We start from the raw sequence: 20,751 nt of genomic DNA, 5'->3' as shown, positions 1-20,751 counted from the left end.
AAAACATCAGTTACACACTTTTAATGAGTATATTAAGCATGCAATAACCTTAACCATCCTGCTTTTAAGAGGGCACAGAAATGGAAATTACCAAACTAAAGGAGAAGTAAAAAATCTTGCAGAACTGCAGAAAAGAATCAGATAAACCTGCTTCTAGAATTTGCAGTGAGGGTTTTTTTTAGCTAATTATGAAAGGTTGAATTATGGCTAGAGAATAAAGAATGCAATAGGTGTATTTAAGAAATTATGTGAATCAGGCACAAGTAAATTTGCTGATGTCTCACCAAACATACAGAGTTTTAGCGTACATCTTAAAGGTAAATGGAGTAAAAAATAGCATGTATTTAGCAATTACCTCAAACTGACTAGGTCTCTTTAAGAAGTTATCGGAATTCTCATAGAAAGGAAACACAGATCTTTGACTTCAGTATTGCTGGAATTCTGAGAGTTTCTTGCAGTTTTGGAAACCTCCATTTTTACCAAGTTCAAGCTAAGCTCATTTGGTTTAAACATACAGGCAATCCAACCCTGTAAAACATAATCTAAATTTGACGTTTTGAAACTAGAATAACTTCCAGCACCAAGGCTTCTCTTCTTGAGTGAAGTTTTATGGAAGCCAACAAAGGTGAGTTATTTCAGATTCAGATAGAAACATGTAACTGAAAGTTTTAATGTACCAATGGTGGATTCTCTGTTATATGTAGGACTGTCATATTTATTTACATCCTCCTGCATTTATATAATTCTCTCATTCAAGAGCAGTATCTTGCAGAAGGGATTGTGGAGAAGAGAGGGAAGGATGGCTGCATGCTGCATGCAATCCACTCTCCCTACACCCTGACAGTGCAGCCCTTCCTGGAAGGAGGGGCCCAAGTAGAACATTTATAGATCTTCTCGTAAATCTTATTTCCTTCTCATGGTCCAAGAAAAGTTTGAAGAATTTTATTATCACACTTCTTATCTCCTTCAGCCCTATGCTCTCCTGTGTATTAAGAAATATTTAAAGGCAGCTATTCAGAATCCAATACACCTGGATTAGACTCTTAGTCTGACTCTGCTACATATCTAAAGTTTGAAGTTTCATCATGATGCATGTTTTTACAAAGGTTTTAGAAGCTACAGGAATTTTAACAATATGTAAGGTCAGAGTCTACATTTTTCAGGAAGGAACATTATTAGCACTTAAAATAGAGGTTCATAAATTTGATTCCTTCCAGTGTTTTAAATATATTTTATTTAAATATTTTAAATTAAAAATGTCTGTATTTAGGCACTCTGTACTTGTATGCAAGAGGGAAGAAATTAGTTTAAATCTGTCCATATGTTTTGGGTAGACTCTATAACTGAGTCACCTGGCTGATAGATAATTATTTGGTATTTCAGACTTAGTACTTTGATTTTATTAGACATATAATGTTAAGGACAAAGCAAAGTTCTAAAATTATGGACTACTTACTCAGATAATCAGGGATTAAGTCTTCACAGCTATCCATGATGAACACTCTGCCCACATACAATTTGTGTTATTTTTTTCTATATCAGATAGATCAAAAGAGGCATTTCTTGTGAAAATCAAGGGAGCTCTGAATCCCAGCTTTCTCTCCACAAAAGGATGCTGAAAAAAAAATAGTAGCAGTAAGATAATTCTGATGCAAGTTGACTATGAGTAGATGCTTGAGAAATGTTGTCAAGAGCTCTGCATTCGATTAATCATGTACAAATCTATCTGTAGACTACAGTAACCAGACATAGTGAATTAGAGGGAAAGTCAGTTCACTTTTCTCAAGAGATGCTTCCTGCCACACTGAGGCAAATCTCCTGAAGTAACTTTGCCATTTATACTGAAATCCTGCTTTGTAGTCAGCTGAGCTGAGGGTATTCTTAGCCAGTTAATATGCATGTCAGTGTAATACAGCTGCTTTACAGTGCTTTACATTATAAAAGTAGGACAGACTAGAGTTACTAGAAGTAATGGGTTATTTCTTAACCAGAGTGACATTGGTTAATACTTGCCAGGAGAGATTTCCATCTTTTTTCTCACAATGACAAAAAGAAAAAAAAAAAAAAAAAAAAGAGAGAAAAAGCCTCCAGAATGGCTCTTTCAGCTGGGTGGGAATCACATTGACCCCATGATTCAGAAGCTTAAAACTCTCTGGATGTTGGCAGCCCAAGATATCTGCACACTCACTTTATTTAGGTTAGATATTTCTAGAATAGTGAAAGTACCTTTATTTTGCCAAATTCGAGTTACTTTTTAAATTTATCTTTTAAAATTAGGTTTAAAATAAAAGCAGCATGTTCATTTTAACCAGAAAAAGTTTTTTATTCTAAAATAAAACTATAAAAAACTGGTAACAGTGCATTTTCTGTCTCTTGCTCCTGCTGTCTTTCAGACAGAGTAGACCTATAAAGCTAAGTTGGAGGAAGGGGGAGTAGAGGATTAGCACGGTAAAAGAAGGGATTTGCAGCTTTCTTCCTCAGGGACAGCTGCTATTCTTGGTGACCTATCTAAAATTTTATTTCCTCAGACCATTTGCTCAAAATTAGATTTATCTGTCTCACCTGTAGTTCTGTAGAACTGTTCCAAGTTTGTTTATCTGATAGAATAGATAGCTTTCAGTTTATACTAGCAATAGCTGTGGTTATCTGGCTTCCTTCTCCTTAGTTCTCTGAAATAGAAAACTACAAAGAAATGGGCGTTCTCTTCTCCATAAACCTCTGCATTCACTTTCCTATTATCTTGACTGACTTTCCTGCATGTCACTGCTTTTTCAAGACTGTTGCAACCCTTATTAGTCATATAAGAAGTACTTCTAACTCTGCTTTAATTTTCATAAAATATATGCAGGAGATAATACTGATACACCTGGCATTTTAAGTCTCTTTCTAAATTACCTTCTGCTCATCTGTTTTCAGTTTTGGAGCTACTGCCATAATAACTGCTGCTTAATGCCTGCATTACAAACTAATCAGTGCCAACCAGACTTATTTTAGAAGTATATCTAACTGCTTTGGGAGGCTTTTTTAGCCCAAAATACACAGCTTAAAGGTACAGCAGTACAAAATATAGTTTAACCATTTGCAGTTTAGCTACATAATTAGTATTTTCAGCTACAGATATTTATTTTAATTGTCAGGTAGTCTTTCCCATGATTGAACAGATTCCTATAGAATTCATTGTATCCTCCCTGATAACATGATCTGAGACACTGATCAAAACTAATTTGGTCTCTTCCTGATCAACCTACTTTTCCTAGGCTTCTTTTATTGTCTTTTCTTTTCATCCTCTTCATCAGACCCCACAGGCTCCATTTCTTGCTCATTTTACTCCTTTTAGGTGTTTTTCCTACATCTCAGTCCCCCTTTTGCCATGTGGCTTTCTCAGGAAATTTAAAAACAGGCAATTACTTCATCCCCTCCAGTTTTTGACTCCCAGCTGTAGTTCCCAGCAGGGAGATGCAACCACCCCCCAAAGCTGTGCAATTGCAACCCAAAGTGATCCTTTACATTTTTCTCACAGGCACCATTGAGATGAGTATCATGACAGAAACCATAACTTTTTAAAAAATAAATCATCGTTGTTTAAACTAAATCACCCTTCCCAACAGCCACCTAGCAGTATAGCAGTTTTAGTTCTAAAGTAAATCTTCTATAGTTATAAAAGCTAAGGCCATGACACTTGAACTTGATTTTTACTCTCCTGAAGAGTGTATCTTTTTGCTGTTTTAGTGATACGCATCTGTGATCTGCCAATAAAATGCCAGTGCTTGAGATGAAGATAGTTTACATAGAAAGGCAGTTGACTATACATGGTCCTACCAAGACACCCAGCTAACATATAATTAAAACAGTCAAAAGAGGTCTTTTTGTACATTTTTCATGAATGTTCCTAGTTTTATTTCCCTCCATTGAGGCAAAAGAGAATAGTATCTCTGATATTGGACTTTGAAACTCAACAGAAAAACTCTTTAAGGAACTTGATGTGGTCCAGATTTTAACAAAACCATGAACTGTATCTTATTATATTCAGTAACATAAATGTTAGCTTCATAAAACATCCTCTGGACTGCTGAATGAGAAGATCAGTATCTATGCTTAACTGATAAGTAGCATAACTCTACCTTACATAGATAGTACATTTTAAGAGATCATTAAGGAAAAGAAGAACAAAAAAAAAAAAAAAACCCAGAAATTCTCACACAGCCTAATGCAGAGTCCTTGTTCTTGTAAATATTAAAGCTAGCAGTACAAAGCCAGCTTAGTTAATGCTGTACTAGTAGCATCTGGGAATGCTGCAAGGACATTAGGTATGCAACTAGTTTTTCAAATACTATTAGCATCTCAAACAAAACACTTACAAAGAGTGTAATTGGATAGCTGGTAAATTGAGAATGCTTCTTCACAATTTCTTTGATTTACCTTTCTTCAAATACTCTCTTTGGTCTTAGGATTTAGGATGATCTTTGTTCTACAGGCCAGGGGTTACCCTTGAATGAAATCTGAGAGTTCTGGTAGCAACACAAACGGGCAAATAGCTTTTTTTTTTTTCCCAAAAATAAAAGATTAAGATTGTTCCATTACAAATGTATTAATTACCACTGACTACCTGAAAATGCTGAACTGATGCTCTGTACCTACTCTGCACTCAAAAAAATGCAACTACAGAGACTATACCATTTCAATACATATCATTTCCCCCTACTTTCAGAATCTTGGTGAAGCATAGCAGGACACAGCAACACATGAGTTGCAAGGAGTTTGTAAGACATGAGTTCATTAAGCTTGACCTTTTTCTTTAAATGTTATGCTTATTATAAGTGAAAAGCAGCAGTGCTGCTGTATTGTATGATACCTCTTCATTCTCCTGCTACATACAAAGTACAGCCAGGGCAAATATGCTACTAAAGTTAGAGGTACTATTATATCAGATTGTGTGTCTATGGTCCTACTACTGTCCTGCAATACGTTCACTTGACATTAGTCAGCCAGGGCACAGAGAACAGTGAATTCCATTCACAAACATTTATCATTATCACCTGTGATAGCAAGAGAGCCTTGCACTGAAATTGCCCGTGCATACTACCTATTTTTCTGCTTTGTGATCATGGCCACCTTTGCAATCAGGTAAGCAGAGAAGAAGCCAACCCCAAAGTGACCACTCATGGAAATATCAGCACCTGCAATGTTTCTACTAAAGCTTTGCTGCCAGACTTTGCAGTAGTGGCAGAGTCAGCTTTGGTCAGCCTAAGCCTGAATCCATAATTGTCAGAGTGCAATTGTGGTTGTTGGATCAGTTATTCCCAGAATCCAGCTTGTTCAGATCAATCAGCCTCTCATGTTTGATTTTCTCCAGAACCACAACAAGGTGGAGCGCTTGATCATCATGAGACTACACTTACAAACCTAGGCAGTGTTTTACTGGCTGAGTCATATTAATAGCTAGATGACTTACATCCAATGAATTGCAAACTGGTTCCCTCAGAAAGATTTCCCTGTTGGAGTAGAAAGCGTTGATGAGCGGAGAGATCAGCTATTTCAGCCAGGAAAGCAAAGGTCTTCACCTCTTCATCCATTGGCTGGTCTTGAGTTTGCACAGATTCTGTGTTTGTAAGGATAAATGTAGTTGAAACCCAGTTTCATCTGAGTTTCTATCTCTTGACTGTGGCATATGTCTTTTTAAATTGAGTGAAAAAAATACAAATAATTTTGGAAATACATCTTGGGAGTGAAGTACTGAGAAATATAATTATCGTTTCAGATGTAACATTAACACAGCATTGTATATTTTGGACTTTCACTCCTCTCTAGTTTCTACTTTCTTGCTTAAAATGAAAATAGCATAGGAAGAAGGATTCTTTAATCAAGATGAATTTAGTAGGCTTTTTAAAATAGTCTTGTTAGATTGTGTTATAAAGCAAGAAAAAACATCTCAAGATCTGATTTATTACCACTAATTAATTTCATGTTTACATTCTGGGATACCCCAGAGTTTAAATTTTATATTTATGACAGAATGACAAAGACTGGAGATTCTGCTCACTCTAGTCTCCTTTAACTGAAACCCTACCTGGGTAGGATCCTCTGAAGTAATTATTTAATTTAAAGAGTAGGCATGAAATTATTCTGGGAAAATGAGAGATACTGGTCTAGTTGATATAACGATGAGACTAATTTGGGCTCACTTATATTCTATTCAAGATAGAATAAGACTGCAAGGAAACACATTTTACTGAAGTGATACGTTACAGTCTACAGTTCCTCCTGTGTTGATCATAAAAAGGTAACCAACTCTGGAACCACTTAAAGATGCAGAGTTCCTACTTAAGATAAGCCCTTATTTAATAATGTTCCTATATAAGATATGTTTAAACAACCCCATTTATTCACCTCTTTTAAATAAAGGTCATGAGAGCCTAGTGTCTCACTACTAGCTGGTATTATTTTGTCCACAGTTCCCTCCTATAACAGCTGTGGGAAGTAAAGAAGACAAGAAACAGAATAAACTATAATTCAGACTGACCAGAATGATTTAAAAGATTATGACAAGATTATGTTTGAATTTTCTAAAGGGAAGTGATGGAGAGAATCACATTGTAGCCACATTTCAACTTAACCTTAGCAGAGCAACTAATCTTTATCAGCTAAGTCTGGCAGTAAAAGAATCAGTCATCATTCATCTTTCTACAGAGCCTACTCTACCCAGGTAACCTTCAAACCACACTGTTCTTTAAAAAGCCCATTACTTGCTTTGAATATGCAGCAGGGGAAAGAGAATAGAAAGAAACTGAACAAGTCTCATTAGGCATGCAAGGTCAGACTTCCAGTCAGACAGCCACCTACAGTACATTATTATGACATATTATGTATCAACAGCTGACTGGGTTTGTTAACCTGTATTTTAGAGACAAGCAGCTTCCCCATTTGTTATCTAGAAACTATAATCCTGATCCTGCACTTCAAAAGAACATCTATAATCATTTATACTTGCAGAAGTTTAGTAAAATGTGACCTAGTCAAAACAGAGTTGGCTTACACTGATATCAGACAAATATAAATGATTATGTCAAGGGTGGATAAACAGCTCTTTTAAAAGGAACTCACTGATGGGTGATATCCCTTTGCAATCACATAAAGTGGACAACGGCCCTCTCAGAAACAATTGTAATGCTAAACTTTCTTCAGGAGCAGCAGAGAGAGAGAAACTGATTCTGCTCCCTCACAGATTTCCCCAGCTCAAAGAACACTGAAGAACAGAAATGGAGGATAGCTGTGTTTGTGAATGAGGTGCATTATAGGGGTGTTTATATTTCTTAATGCAAATGAAGTTAGTACCACCCTAACCTGCAAGATGAATACATTAAAGCAGAAGAGAAACTTAGAAACTATGGAAATACACTTAAGAGGATTTCTCCTTAGTGCTTGCACTGTTGCTATGGTGGACAAATGAACGAGTATGGGTCTCTGTGTGTGCCGTAAAGAGAATGGACACAGGAGCTCAGCATGAAGTCTGCCAAGTTTGCAGTGCAGTAAGAATTCACCAGATGGGGCTAATACAGCAAATATAAATATGCTCTATGTAAGTCATACTGAACAAGTGAATGTGTACACTGATATATAATCATATATAACATATATGACACTAATGTTTTAACCTTCTAGAAGTCTTGGGGGGGGGGTTAACCACTTCAATGAGTCTATTATAAAGAATAGATACTTTGTATCCAAATTTTCTATGAATTACATGTTTAACTATTCAACAATTAAAAAAAAATCCAAACCAGTAGCTATCTCAGGAAATCACTAAGTTAGATCAGGCTTGTTTATTTCAGATTTTTGTTCTCTCTGAAAACCCACAAAGTCACAAATATAAAAGTGGAGAGGTATCTGTCACCTTCTTCAATTCTTAGTTATGATGCTTTTTTCTCTCTTTAAATTAAAATACAAATGAAAGTTGAAAAATTATTTTAAGATAATAAATGTGTATGGCTTTCCTTTTTTTTTATGGTGCATGACTGATCCTGTCTCTTAAGTCCAGCTCCCAGGTTTAGATTCAAGTAAAAACTTTGGACATATTTAGACATCACAGTCAAATTTTAGTTAGCTGATTTTTGAAAAGTTAATTCCTGCATGCTACTACATCTATCAAATGTCTTGCTCTATGTCAAATAATTAAATCAGAAATTTAGTATTTTAAAATTGAAAGTAATTGCCTGTGCAAAAGGTCAGATTGACAATTACTATATTCTGCCATGTCTTTAATTAGTGATTCTATCATTGTTGGGGGAAGAAATGGGGAAGAAAATACATTAAAACTTAGTACATATGTAGCCTGTATTTGATTTTAGCTGATTATACCTAGTTAAGAAAATTGAAGAAAAATAACAGCATATAAATATACCTTAGCTGGCATTTAACTCAACCCACTCATCAGTTATTGGGAAATGACATAAATCATGGCACTTGGCCATAGAAAGATGGAGGCAAAAGACAATGAATGTCACAGTAATGTGCATACTTGACTAAATGATTACTGATAAGTATATGTTAGTTCAGAATATAATATTCTATGAGCTAGATAGGGATGATTGTTTCAGGTAAACTGAAAGAGCAGGGACCCAAGAGTGTTGTCTGAGAGCTTACAATTTTTATGATGAATTAAAATTTTTGTGTGGTGAAACTGTAAGCTACATATGATAATGACATAAAAATACATGCATCATAGCAATAAATCCCCCTTCTCCTCAGCCAGTCCTTCTTCTCTTTGTCTTTAAGGTTACAAAATCTATAGCATAAAAAGCCATCCCACTTTGATGAAAAGATTGGATTGGGAAGTTTTCTTAAACAGTACATAGCTTACATCCATTCACCAATCTTCCAGTTCCCAGCTATGAAGATGTTCTGGATGCCAGATCGATGTCTAAGATTTGATAATTTAACTTATGCCCTTCTTGCCTTGCAAAAAAAGACATGAGCAAACTGACCATAATAATGACTATAATGAAGCCAGTGCACAATTCAGAGAAGGGAGCTCTCCTTCCTTTCAACTTGCAATGATTCAACCAGCACTGAATGAACAGCCTGTGCTACCTAGTATCCAACGCTCCTATGCTTCAGTGAGCTCATAGAAAAGCTCATAAAAAGGCCAATTAGAACATTGTCTATCTAAAACTTCAATGCTTCATCTAAAACAATTTGGAGTCAGTCATTCAGGCCCTGGAACTGAAATTACACTTGTGACACTGATGGAGAATCTCCTCCTGTTACTGGATGGCAAATAGCCATTCTTCTTCGGAAGCTCTTTGCAACGTGTTTATTTTGAGATAGTATTGTTTCAAGTGAGAAAGGCAATAAGGAAATGTGGAATGTGATAACAGGTTTTCAGTCCTTTTTTGAGACATACATCAATGCAACAGAAGAAAAATGACTCTATCAGAATATTCTTAGCTAGATTTCTAGAAGAATCAATTCTCTCCCCAGTCCTTTTTCACACAACAAACCTGAGTGCCAGCAAACAATATACAGAGGAACAACCACTCTGCTGCTGCCAAAGTGCTAAATCTAGGCAGTTGCATGGTCAGGACACAGCTCATCCTCTAACAAGCAATCTTTACTTAATACATACACAACTATGCAAAACTAAGCCATGATATGTAGTTGCCCTTAAAAAGATCTCACCATCAGTTAGCCAGATGCCCTGGGAGACTGAGGCACCGAGGATAACCTTAAGAGGTCCATGCAGATATATCTCTTTTATGTTCAAAATGTTCAGAGGCATTTGATTCTGGTCACCTTTTATAACTTCTTTGGTTCTTTATTTTAGGCTGGTAGTGCTTCCATTTCCCATAAAGGTTGCTTTTCCTCCCGTGGCTGTTAAAGTCCACTCCTTATCTTTCCAAGGACACTTCTCTCAGTTTTCCTTATCTCCTGTTCTGCTTAGGGAGCCTTAATGGCAATGATGGCAGCTACTTTTCTCGTTAATTTGCAGAGCTGACTAACTGTTAACTAACTGTTGCTCATGCCAACTACAGGCTGCTTGAGCTGCAATGCCTATCAATAACGGTGTACTGCCACAACACTATCACCAAGATGACTTTCACAATGAAAACCAGCTGAATGAAAGAGATGATTCTGATGAGCAGAGAAAATAATTTTGCAGCATTTACATACTGATGCCTCTGTTGCCTACATTACAAACACGCAAGTTTAGGAGTGTTCTTGGCCTTCTTGATGGCACTAAATTCTCACACTGCATCACTGACAGTCATCACCATCTAGGAGTCTGAGTTTCATAAGAAACCTTGATCAGTGCTGCTGGCCAACAATCAGACCTTCCTTATTCACAGCTTTGTCATTCCTCAGCTGGATTACAGCAATACTGTAGGCATGGATATGATGTCTTCCATATTTAGGGAGATTTGAGAAGTACGGAATGCTGTAGCATCTCTTAGAAATACAAACTATTTGTAGGCCTACAAACTAATCTTTCCACTGAATTTAAATCCAGTTCATAATCTCAGTCTTGTCTTTAGAGAGCATAATTTCCAGGATATATAAAGTTTCAAGATAAGAGATGTTATTGATAAGAACGGCACTCTTCACTACAGAGGTAAGCTAGTCTGTGCAGGGGACAACCTTCACAGAGACTGACTGCAAACAGCAAAATGAACTCATCCAAAGACAAAAGAGTTCACTTTCATCCAGTCCCAACTGCAAAGCATATTTCTTTTACCTTGCCTTCTTTAATCAAAATGTTTGTATTTAAAAATATGTATTTTTAAGTAATAAAATCCCAAAATCATGAAAACAAAAATTTTCACATGCTTTTTCTCTTGGGGAGGGATGACAGAAAAAACAATATACAACGTATTCCAGTTTAGTAGAGACTTAACTGCTTAGGCAACACCCTTTCATTTTGTTATACACATCACAATGTATTATCACATGTATTTAGTGTTAAATGTACGTAGTGGTAAAGAAGAGATTCTTAATACAAATAAGGAACTAAAAATTGGTATTGTTTAAAAATATACCATAAACAATATTTTCCCATGCTGAAAGCAGGTTAGATGTCCATTAAAGCCCATGTAAGTCATAGAAATATATTTCCAACATCATAATGCTTTTTCTTCTCCCTATATTACATTAAGGGATCTTGCATGTCATTCTCACCAACATCAATCTTTTGACTTGTTCAGATATGCTGCTTGCATATCTCTGTATAATTGTGCTTGCTCGTAATTCATACACATTCATGGATTCAGTAAAAAATGACACATTGCAGAGCTTTTGATACTCTTAAGCCAGTCACCCACTAAATATCTAAATTCTTTTTGGCATCAGTAGCCCAAGTAAGACTTGACAGACCTGCTATAGTTGATAGACATTGCAGAGATGGTCTCCTGATTGCCTGCCTCTGCAAGTGGTGCATGTTAGAATAGACATTTTTTGCATGATAGAATATGGGTGTAGTCACCATCCTTTTTTTTGGCTCAGAAGAGTTGATAAAAGCATTCACTGATATCAGTTGTTGCACTTTTAGGGAAGTAACAGATGGCATGCAAATTCAAGCATAGAAAAGTTTTGTTGATAACTGTACTCACATTGCATAAGTCTTAAGGCTCCAGTTTTCTTCTGCCAGCGAAAGCACTATTGATGCTGCTTCCTGAAAAAGTTGCAAGGCCAATTTATACTCCACATAAATTGATCTCAAAGGACCACACTATTTTATTAATGCCAGTCAATTTTGCTCATGTCTGTTTTCCAAGTTGCCAAAACATTTGGGAGAAGTAAAAGAAGGATTCAGCAGTGATTGTGACTGACTTCTTATTTATTGATTGTGTAGTACATACAAAATAACACATCTGTGAGTATCCTCATGGGACAATTTCAGGACTACGATCTTTGGTTAGCTTGAAACAGAAGAATTTACAAGTGGTACAGAGAACGTTTTCATGAGGCTTAACTGTGTAATCTCTCTTTCCCATTCCTTAACCAAGTATTTGATGAGGACTGTTGATGTGGCTGTACAATAGTGTTCTTGTGACTTGCAGCTGTGTTTTTGAAATGAATATTTGTCTTGGATTCTCTGTGGAATCTCTCAGCAGCTTTTATTGATGTTTCTTGGTAAATGTTAAACACTACATCAATTCTTTGACTTTCTGCACCATCATGTACTGCTGATAACCAGGTAGGTGTTAACTTTGTTTATTCTTTGGATCGCACTCATTCCTTCAGTGACAGATGGCCTGCTGCGGTTTCAGTAAGATTTGCATTCCATACAATCCTTCTACCAAAGTTGCCTGCTTTGTTTTTCATAGTGATCTAGCCAGTGTTATCACTGTGTAATGAATAAGACAAACCGAGTCTGCCAGCTTGGAGCAACAATTAATGTTTTTCGGTTAAATTCTTGTCTGCTTTGATTATTATTATTATTATTATTTAGAGATCCTTGCATTTCCTACTTTTCTTTTGATGACCGAAAACATTCTGATCTTTTCTTTGGAAGCCTGTACATGACATTTCTGCATGAAAGAACCACTCTCAAGATGATGATTCCTAAAATAACTAGAGTTCTGCTCACCTACTTTGTGTGCTTTTAGGAGGTCATCAATACCATCTGGCAGGGCCGACTGGTAAGCTGACAAGATCTATCGGTCATTATTGACTGGATTTATCTCACAAATGCCAAGCAAGGCTTCAGCACCTGGCCTTTTTAAAGTCTGATTATCTGTACTTGTTCAGATGTTCACTCAGATATACACTCTGTATGAGTTAACCTGGAAGGCTTCAGCTGTATCATGTCTCTCAGCTATGTTGTAATAACATTTTGATGCTCAGCAGCAAGGTCATATTTAACTGCAAATGAAATCCTTTTGAACTAAATTGATTTGAGACCAAATCCCTTTTGCCCTCTGGAGTCTGAGTGGACTTCTGTAGTTGAGCTGATCTAATGGATAGCAAGGGAGGTGGAGGTCCTGTCCCCTCCCTTACACAGTCACTGTTTTTCATCTGATACCATTCATTTCACATTTGGAGGAGGGGTTAATTCTCTACCCATTTGTCTTTCTGAAATGGCTCACCATGAGGTCAGATGAGCACCACTGCTTGTGAAGGAAGTAGCAGCAGCAGACAGTCACAGTAAAAAATGAAGACAGCAGGACAACCTCTTTTGGTAGCAGCCACATTAGACCAACTCAGTTACGATATGAAACTATACCTTTAAAGTGCCTTTTTTATTTCTAATTTAAGTTGATCTAATGCTGTGCTGCTTAGCCTCTCCCAGTTGCACATTCCCAACCCCTTTCTTATTTTGGCTCTACCAGTTCTGGGATGAGTTGGACCAACTTGGTTGCTGATCAGCACTTTCCTTATCCAAGAACCTGCCATTTCTTTTTGTGGGGTTAGTTTTCAAGCTGCTCTGACTCACCCTTTGGTTGCACGATTGCTAGAACTGATGCAAGAGAAGCAGTAAAAATATGCAGCTGAAGATAGAGCAGAGATCAACCCCCCTTTTTATAGTGGGAGATCAGTCTTACGTTAGCTTAAGCCAACCATGATTTCAAACCACGAGGCTGTAGTTAGACAAACTCTTTAAACTGCAACTGCTGCCAAAAGAAACAGTCTTTCCTCCCTGCCCAGTGAAAACAATCCTTTCTGACCCCATGCAACTTCCTCCCTTGTGCCAGCAAAGGGCATTGATCTGGTTCATCATGCAACACAGCCGGCTGTATAGCTGGATGATGATCAGAACAATGAAGTAAATTACGTGACAACCAGTTTTTCAGGTTAATGTTCAGCTGGGCCAACTCCCCAGCCTGGCTCTGCATGCAGCCAACAGCTTCGACAGAGGCTGGTGCCAAGCTGGAGGGATGGTGGCACCACTTCCCTTAGGGGCAGTGCTGGCTTGACTGGAAATGTTAGTCGAACCAGGGCTGCACCTTGTATTTGTTCTTTCAACAGGCTTACCCATCGGGACTCTTCGGCCAGGTTCAGAAGCCGCACCTGAGCCAGCCATTTGGCTTCTTGACGACACGCCAGTGGCAACCTGTGGACAATGCTGGCCTGGGCCATGGCAAAGCAGCAGTAGTTCACTGCACAAAGCCAGGGTGCTGCCACCCCGTTTTCATTTCTGTGACCCCTCTGGGAAAAGGTTCAAGTCTGGAAAGCCACTATCACCTACGCAACACCACTGCACAGGCACGCACCAGAACCTGCCACACTCCAGCTTCAGCCTCACGTGGTGGCAATTACCACCTCACCTCACCTCACCTCACGCACTCCCAGGAGCTCACACACTGTGGCGACCAACTTCTGCCGGGTACAAAGCCGCCCTCACACCCACCAGGCAGAGCCCTGAACCCCAGGCCCCATCCGCCCCATCCCCCCAATCTCCCCCATCCCCGCCAGCACCCACCTCCCGCCATCTTGAGCCCCCCCCCTCAGCGCCCCCCGCCCCGCCTGGCACGCGCCCCGCCCCCGCCCCACGGCTCCGCCCCTCGCCGCGAGGGCCCGCCCAAGGGCCGGCCACTTGGCGCATGCGCAGGCGCGCAGTAAACAAGCAGCGCCGCTCCGCCCCTTTACGCCGTTTGCGTGGCCGCCTCCGCGTCGGGGCGCGCGAGCCCCGGCGGCGGCGGCGGTTGCGCAGTGGAGCTACATCCGGGCACTGGGGCAGGATGAATGCTCCTTTCCAAGATGGCGGCGGAGGGAGGAGGGAAGGAGATGAACGAGATTAAGACCCAGTTCACCACCCGGGAGGGGCTGTACAAGCTGCTGAGCCACTCGGAGTACAGCCGGCCGAACCGGGTGCCCTTCAACTCGCAGGGCTCCAACCCGGTCCGTGTTTCCTTCGTCAACGTCAACGACCAGAGCGGCAACGGGGACCGGCTCTGCTTCAATGTGGGCCGGGAGCTCTACTTCTACATCTACAAGGGGGTCCGCAAGGTACCGGGGCTCTGGGAGCGGGGCGGCGGGGGGCTCCGCGGCGGCCGCCCCCTCCCCCCCGAGGGCCCGCCGGGTGCCAGCGGGGGGCGGCGGGGGGCTGGGGCCGCCCCGCGGGGCCGCTGCTCCTTCGGGCCCGCCGGGGCCAGGCCTTGGGGCCGGCAGCTCCTTGACTGGGGCCCGGCTGCAGCTGCCGCTGTAGCTGGTCTCCCCATTAACTGGCTCGGAGGTAGCAGTTAGGGGAGGGGGAGTGTAGGCCTGGCCTGGAGGGCTGCGTGAGTTGGACTGGCGCTGGCTCGGTGCTAAAGGGCGACGTCAAATACGGTTGTCAGCACCGGTAGGAGCGTGTGGGGCCCTTCTAAGCGATGCGATTCCTCGGCCCCTCCTTGGTGTATCGGGTTGAGGGCTGGCTTTCCAGCAGCAAGGCAGCTCTGGGCCTCTTTCACCTGCTGCTTCAGGTCTGAGGCTGCTGGACACTAATGCTTGGCATGATTATGGTGGTGCCAAATCCCTGCTTCCAAGGTGGTGGGAAGAGGATATCTTCCTAGCTTCGAGTAAATAGTTACAGCTTTCACTTTAATTTTAGGCCTTTATTGTGGCTTTGGGGTGTGGACAGTTTCTAGGGTTGTCTCTAAATGAGAGCAGTGCAATGAGCTGAGTTTTACATGTCAAATATTTAACATTGAGAAAGTTCCTATTATAGGAAAGAAACACTGATTCAACCTAAGAGATCCTCTTTAAATGTTAATATTTGATGCAGAGCTAACAGCGTGTGCGTTTGACGTCTCAGTTCACTGTATTTATAATCAAACTTTTTCTACCTGTTGTTTCTTGGGTCCTTGACCTCACGGGATTTAGTGAGGCGTTCATACTTTGTCATGCTGTGTGATTGCATGTCACTCAATATATGTAAACACAGACATCTTGATTGTCAGTTTTCTGTTTTGAAAAGTGGGTGTTCGTTATCTTACGTATTTGAGACTCAGCTGCCATAACGTGAGTACCTGTGAGAATCTTCCTGCTTGTAGCCCACCATGCAACAGGGAATGAAGGCACAGAGAGCTAGTGACGTACCCAAGGTCACGCAGGAAGCATGACAAGCAAGGAATTATACCTGAGTCTACAAAATCCTAAGCTAGTGCCCACACCACTCCTCTACCTATATGAAGTATAAGCACTAACTGGAGAATAAAGCCTGCCTGGGTATCTGTTAACTGTGACTTGACAGATCTGTTCTGTCCTGTATAATTGTAGGAAAAAAGTGCCTACAGATTTTGGTTTCACGCTTTAATGAATTTTAATAATCTAATTATGTTGTAAAGAAATCTTTGTTTAAATAATATTTAAGTACCTGATGAGTGTTTCGTATCAAACAGTAATTGCTATTTATGTATAGTTGCTATCTTTAATGCTTACAAGATATTGTGGGTGGCACTTAATGTGTCTAAAAATCTGTCTCCTACGTTATTGCCATGTTTAGATTCATTTTTCCATACAAAATAGCTGCAGACTTCTCTATATTACAGAGCAGGCCTTCATGTAGTCTAGTAATTATACATGTGATTCTTAACGGTTGTCTTAGTCATCTCTCGCCACACTCCAAAGAATAAAAAAATCTAAAACCTGGAAGTGCATTGGAAATAGGGAACTGAATAACTTTTTCAAATTAAAACACTAAGCTCAAAGCCATTCTTATAATACTTTTTTTAGATGCTAAAAGCTGTTTTTGTGGTACACAGTAATTGAAAATTTTGGTTTGTTGAATTGTGAGCTTTGAGGCAAACCTGTTACAGTATTAAATTGTTTTTCTTTCTGATTAGTATAAAACATTTAGAATAGATTTTTATTTCAGTGAGCTTTTACAACATTTACATCTTAAAAAATACGGCATATTCTGTATGTACAATACATTAACTTTAGTACAACGAACCTAAAGAAACAGATGAAATAGGTTAAAACAAGCTTAAAGTAAAAGATTTAACTGAGAGTGGGGAAGATGGTCTGTCTTAAACTTGTAATACTTGTTTCTTAGGAATTTATTTTGAAATTATTTAATTGGAAGTCATTGTTTTATCTGTGTAGAAAGTTGACATGAGAACACGCTGACAGCTTTTGATGTGATTATTTGAGCTTTTCAAAATCAGAAGTTGCATAGCTTGGGGCTATCAAAAAAGGAGAAGAGCTATTGTTACCTAAATTGATAGTGTATAGCACTGTCTTAAACTGGACAAACTATCAAACTCTTTGCAAGCCTTTCTGTTTCCTTTTCTGTTTATCAATTTAAGACAGACTGATCTGTGATCCTCTGTGTACAGATGCGGACTAATAACTTTAATTCAGTTTTAACTGTTAGTTCATAATTATCTGTAATGATCTAAACCTCCTTTAAATTTTTCTTCCTAATTACTTTAAGGCTATAATATCCTCATTGTTTTGGCTAAGTTATGTTAAATTATTATAGAACAAGATGATGTTAGTGAAGCTGTGTTGTATATATCTTGTAGCTTTGATCCCCCCCACCCTTTTTTTTTTTTAAGGTTCACTTCTTGCTAATAAAATACTATACTTTTACTGAAATGAGTGAAAGAATCGTGAGGACTGTATTTTAGAGAATGGTATCTGTTAGATACCTAGATAATTCTTATATCGGTAATCCATTGCAGATAAGTACACATCAAGCAAGAGTCAGGCTTAAGCCATGGGTGACACTTAAGAATAAATGATCTGAATGCTGAGTCAAAGATACTGCTTGAAAGGATATTCCTTAAAATCACTGATGCTAAACTTTATTCTTTTCATTTCCCTTGGATACTAAATATGCTGCATCTGCTATGTCTACTTTATAAATTGTCTTTTTACCTAGACTACTAATGTATGTGTTTTATTTAGGAAATGAGACCTATATAAGGATCAGCCTTTCCAGGGATCTTTCTTTAACCTTGATCCTTCTTCCAAGAAACTTGGATTAGAAGTTATGTCTCCCACCCAGGGCGGGTGATGCGGAGCTTGTAATGCTGATAGATGATGATAATAGCTCAGACAAGAGACAGGAAAGAGTGTTGGACAACACTTCAAGCTGTCCTTAGAGGCTTTATGAAGCAAAAAGGTATTTTCTCACAAATTTGGTCTTTGTACCTTTAAAAAGGAAGCTGAGTTTTTACTATTTCATGGTCTTATGTTACCTTCCTCAGTGAAAGCACATCTTCTCCATGAAAGCACATCAGTTAGGAGCTAGTGGTTTTTTTTTTCATAATGAACCTTACACAGCTTTTTTTATATTAATAAGGCAATGCAGGCTTCCAAAAAACTGCTACCTTCTGATTTGGATCCACTGAGAAGGGAAGTGAACCTATAGTTAAGTAAAGAGAAATTAAACTGTAATAGAATGAGATGTGGTTGCTTTACTTAAGTGTATAATTATTCTTGACTGCACTGAGTATCATTGGGCTTTCCCTTTCACTCCTCCTCAACTTTAGCTTTAAGGCTAGATGTGTACAATGATCTCTTGTTAAACAGAAGTGGTGAGTTTCCATAAACTCAACTGATCTAGTGACAGCTGAAAATCATGGTCTTGCAGTGTAGCATCCTTCTGGCACTGTGCTCCTACCTCCCTCTTTCTGGCTTTGGCACTGCTCAACCTCTGGTTGAGCCAGTCCAGCTTGCTAAACCAGCAGCAAAGTACTGATGTTTTTCAGGGTAGATTTTCTCTTAGTTTGGTGGGCCCAACCGTCTCACTTAGGGGTTAGATATGGCAGGGACAGTCAGTACAAAGAAAGGGTTTGGTAAAGGGAGCAGGACTGCCCCCTTTGATGGCAGCGAGCTGTCAGATCCAATTGGTTGCCTTATGAAGTCTCATCTGAATAAAGCCTCCATCCACTTCGATCTTCAGTCAGATTCAGAATGCTCTGTTCTTTGTGGAATCTTGACTTAATCTTACTTAAGAGAGTTTTAGGTGGTACAGGAAGCTTTTTTTCTTTTTTTCTTTGTTTTAGGAGTTTTCTTCATGGAGTAGGGGATATAAGGTAATCATTTGGAAATTATTACTCAAACTGTAATGTACTGAAGCTTTGGAGGGGATCCCTTTCCCTGCAGCCCCAAATCAGGAGTGAGGGCTGTAATTTGATTTTTGCTTATGAGACAGTCTTGGTGTACTTAAATTTGGTTTGTGGCCAGCTTTGCAAAATGATTTATTAGTTGATTCATTAGGCTTGAAAAGGAGAGGGCTATCTCATCTTCCTTGCCTTAGGATTTACTGACAAAATGAAGCTTTCTAGATTGCTGCTGACACTAACTACCAAAAATCTGTTTCCCTTTCTGCTAGGAAGCTAGCGCATTTTGCTTTTAAAAAAAAAAAAAAAAAAAGTCTGTAAACGCTAATTAGTGCATTCTCTCTGGTTACTGAAAAGGCTTCTGGACAAATTAATTTGCAACTATGACCGTGATATGTAACGGTATATATTAGCAATAGTGTCACACACTACACAGTCTTAGTTTTTACTTAACATCGACATGTTACAAATTTGAATGTGCAAGTTTAACTTAGTATACTGTATTACACTTTTTGCATTGTATGTAAATTCTGTCTACCTTGGCTCTTTGATAACATGTGGCAGATTTTCCCAACGCTGGTTGTTTCATCTTTGGAACCTCTTTCTTGCCAAAAAAAAAAAAAAGGCTTTGCCTTAAGTTGTTAAGGTGTTTTTTGTTTTTTTCCCCCCTCTCTGTAACTAGCTGAAGCAGCAGTCCTTTAGTAACTATATGGTATTGTAGTAGACGCGTATGTAGGTGAGAAATTCAGGTTGGGGGAAGCAGGAAGAACAGAATCTCTCTCTGTCTCTCTCTCTCTCTCTGTCTCTCTCTCTCTCTGTCTCTCTCTCTCTCTGTCTCTCTCTCTCTCTGTCTCTCTCTGTCTCTCTCTGTCTCTCTCTGTCTCTCTGTCTCTCTCTGTCTCTCTGTCTCTCTCTGTCTCTCTGTCTCTCTCTGTCTCTCTGTCTCTCTCTGTCTCTCTGTCTCTCTCTGTCTCTCTGTCTCTCTCTGTCTCTCTGTCTCTCTCTGTCTCTCTGTCTCTCTCTGTCTCTCTGTCTCTCTCTGTCTCTCTCTCTCTCTCTGTCTCTCTCTCTCTCTCTGTCTCTCTCTCTCTCTCTGTCTCTCTCTCTCTCTCTGTCTCTCTCTCTCTCTCTGTCTCTCTCTCTCTCTCTGTCTCTCTCTCTCTCTCATGATGAGCAAGGGACTTGGAGATAATTGTATTTGAACTAAGATGAAGATAATCTCCTACCTCAACTTCTCTGTTTAAGAGTAAGCATACTGACAGTCCCTAGTTATCAGTAAAAATATTGATGACACACAGGATTCCTTCCTTTACAATTCTCTGAACTAGCTTTTTCTATGTCTGGCTTGATAGTGGAATCTCTGCCCAGTTGAGAAGTGTTCTATAGACTTTGTCTAGGATCTTGTCTCAACAGAATGATAATAGGTGGCATTTATCATTGTGCTTAATACATTGCTCTGGGAAGAGTACTGTGAGACAATTCTAGGTTGAAGCTGGAATCTGTATGGTGGACAACAGTTAGATTTTTTTCTCAAGATGCAATGGGGAGGTGGGTTTATATTTCTCTGCATTTAGAGATCACTAAGCTGCATTAGGCCTCGGGGGAAAAAAAAGATTCACATTTCAGTAGCATGTATGAGCTAAAAAAATGTTGAGATCTGTAAAGATATTCAAAGATTCACTTGCTCTGAAGCAGAGTAAAGTATACCTGCATGATTTTGACCGGTTCTTAAACTTGCAGTAACAAGAATTCTACAGTGTCCATA

General features: G+C 39.3%; 1 protein-coding gene and 1 long non-coding RNA gene across 5 annotated transcripts in view; one reads left to right on the top strand and one right to left on the bottom strand.

The window, feature by feature from the left end:
* Positions 1-899: 899 nt before the first annotated feature.
* Positions 900-14,329, bottom strand: LOC112989946 (uncharacterized). The gene is made up of 3 exons (XR_003260950.2): positions 13,966-14,329; positions 11,601-11,662; positions 900-1,615 (listed from the first exon to the last, which is right to left on the bottom strand). It is a non-coding gene; the product is annotated as an uncharacterized LOC112989946 (long non-coding RNA).
* Positions 14,330-14,580: 251 nt separating this feature from the next.
* WDR20 (WD repeat domain 20) overlaps positions 14,581-20,751 on the top strand; it is a 49,044-nt gene continuing 42,873 nt past the window's right edge. For 3 of the 4 annotated variants that reach the window (XR_010389315.1, XR_010389314.1, XM_026111309.2), the window contains exon 1: positions 14,581-14,940. Coding sequence is in view for 2 of the 4 variants with exons in the window: in XM_026111309.2 (XP_025967094.1) it covers positions 14,677-14,940 (264 nt within the window). In the remaining 2 variants the exon portion in view is untranslated. The remainder of the gene's footprint in view (positions 14,941-20,751) is intronic. The other variant, XM_026111308.2, reaches the window with a different exon arrangement.

The sequence above is a fragment of the Dromaius novaehollandiae genome, chromosome 5 (assembly GCF_036370855.1).
Source record: "Dromaius novaehollandiae isolate bDroNov1 chromosome 5, bDroNov1.hap1, whole genome shotgun sequence".
In the NCBI taxonomy this organism is placed as follows: Eukaryota; Metazoa; Chordata; class Aves; order Casuariiformes; family Dromaiidae; genus Dromaius; species Dromaius novaehollandiae.
This window is presented reverse-complemented; position numbering and strand designations above follow the sequence as displayed.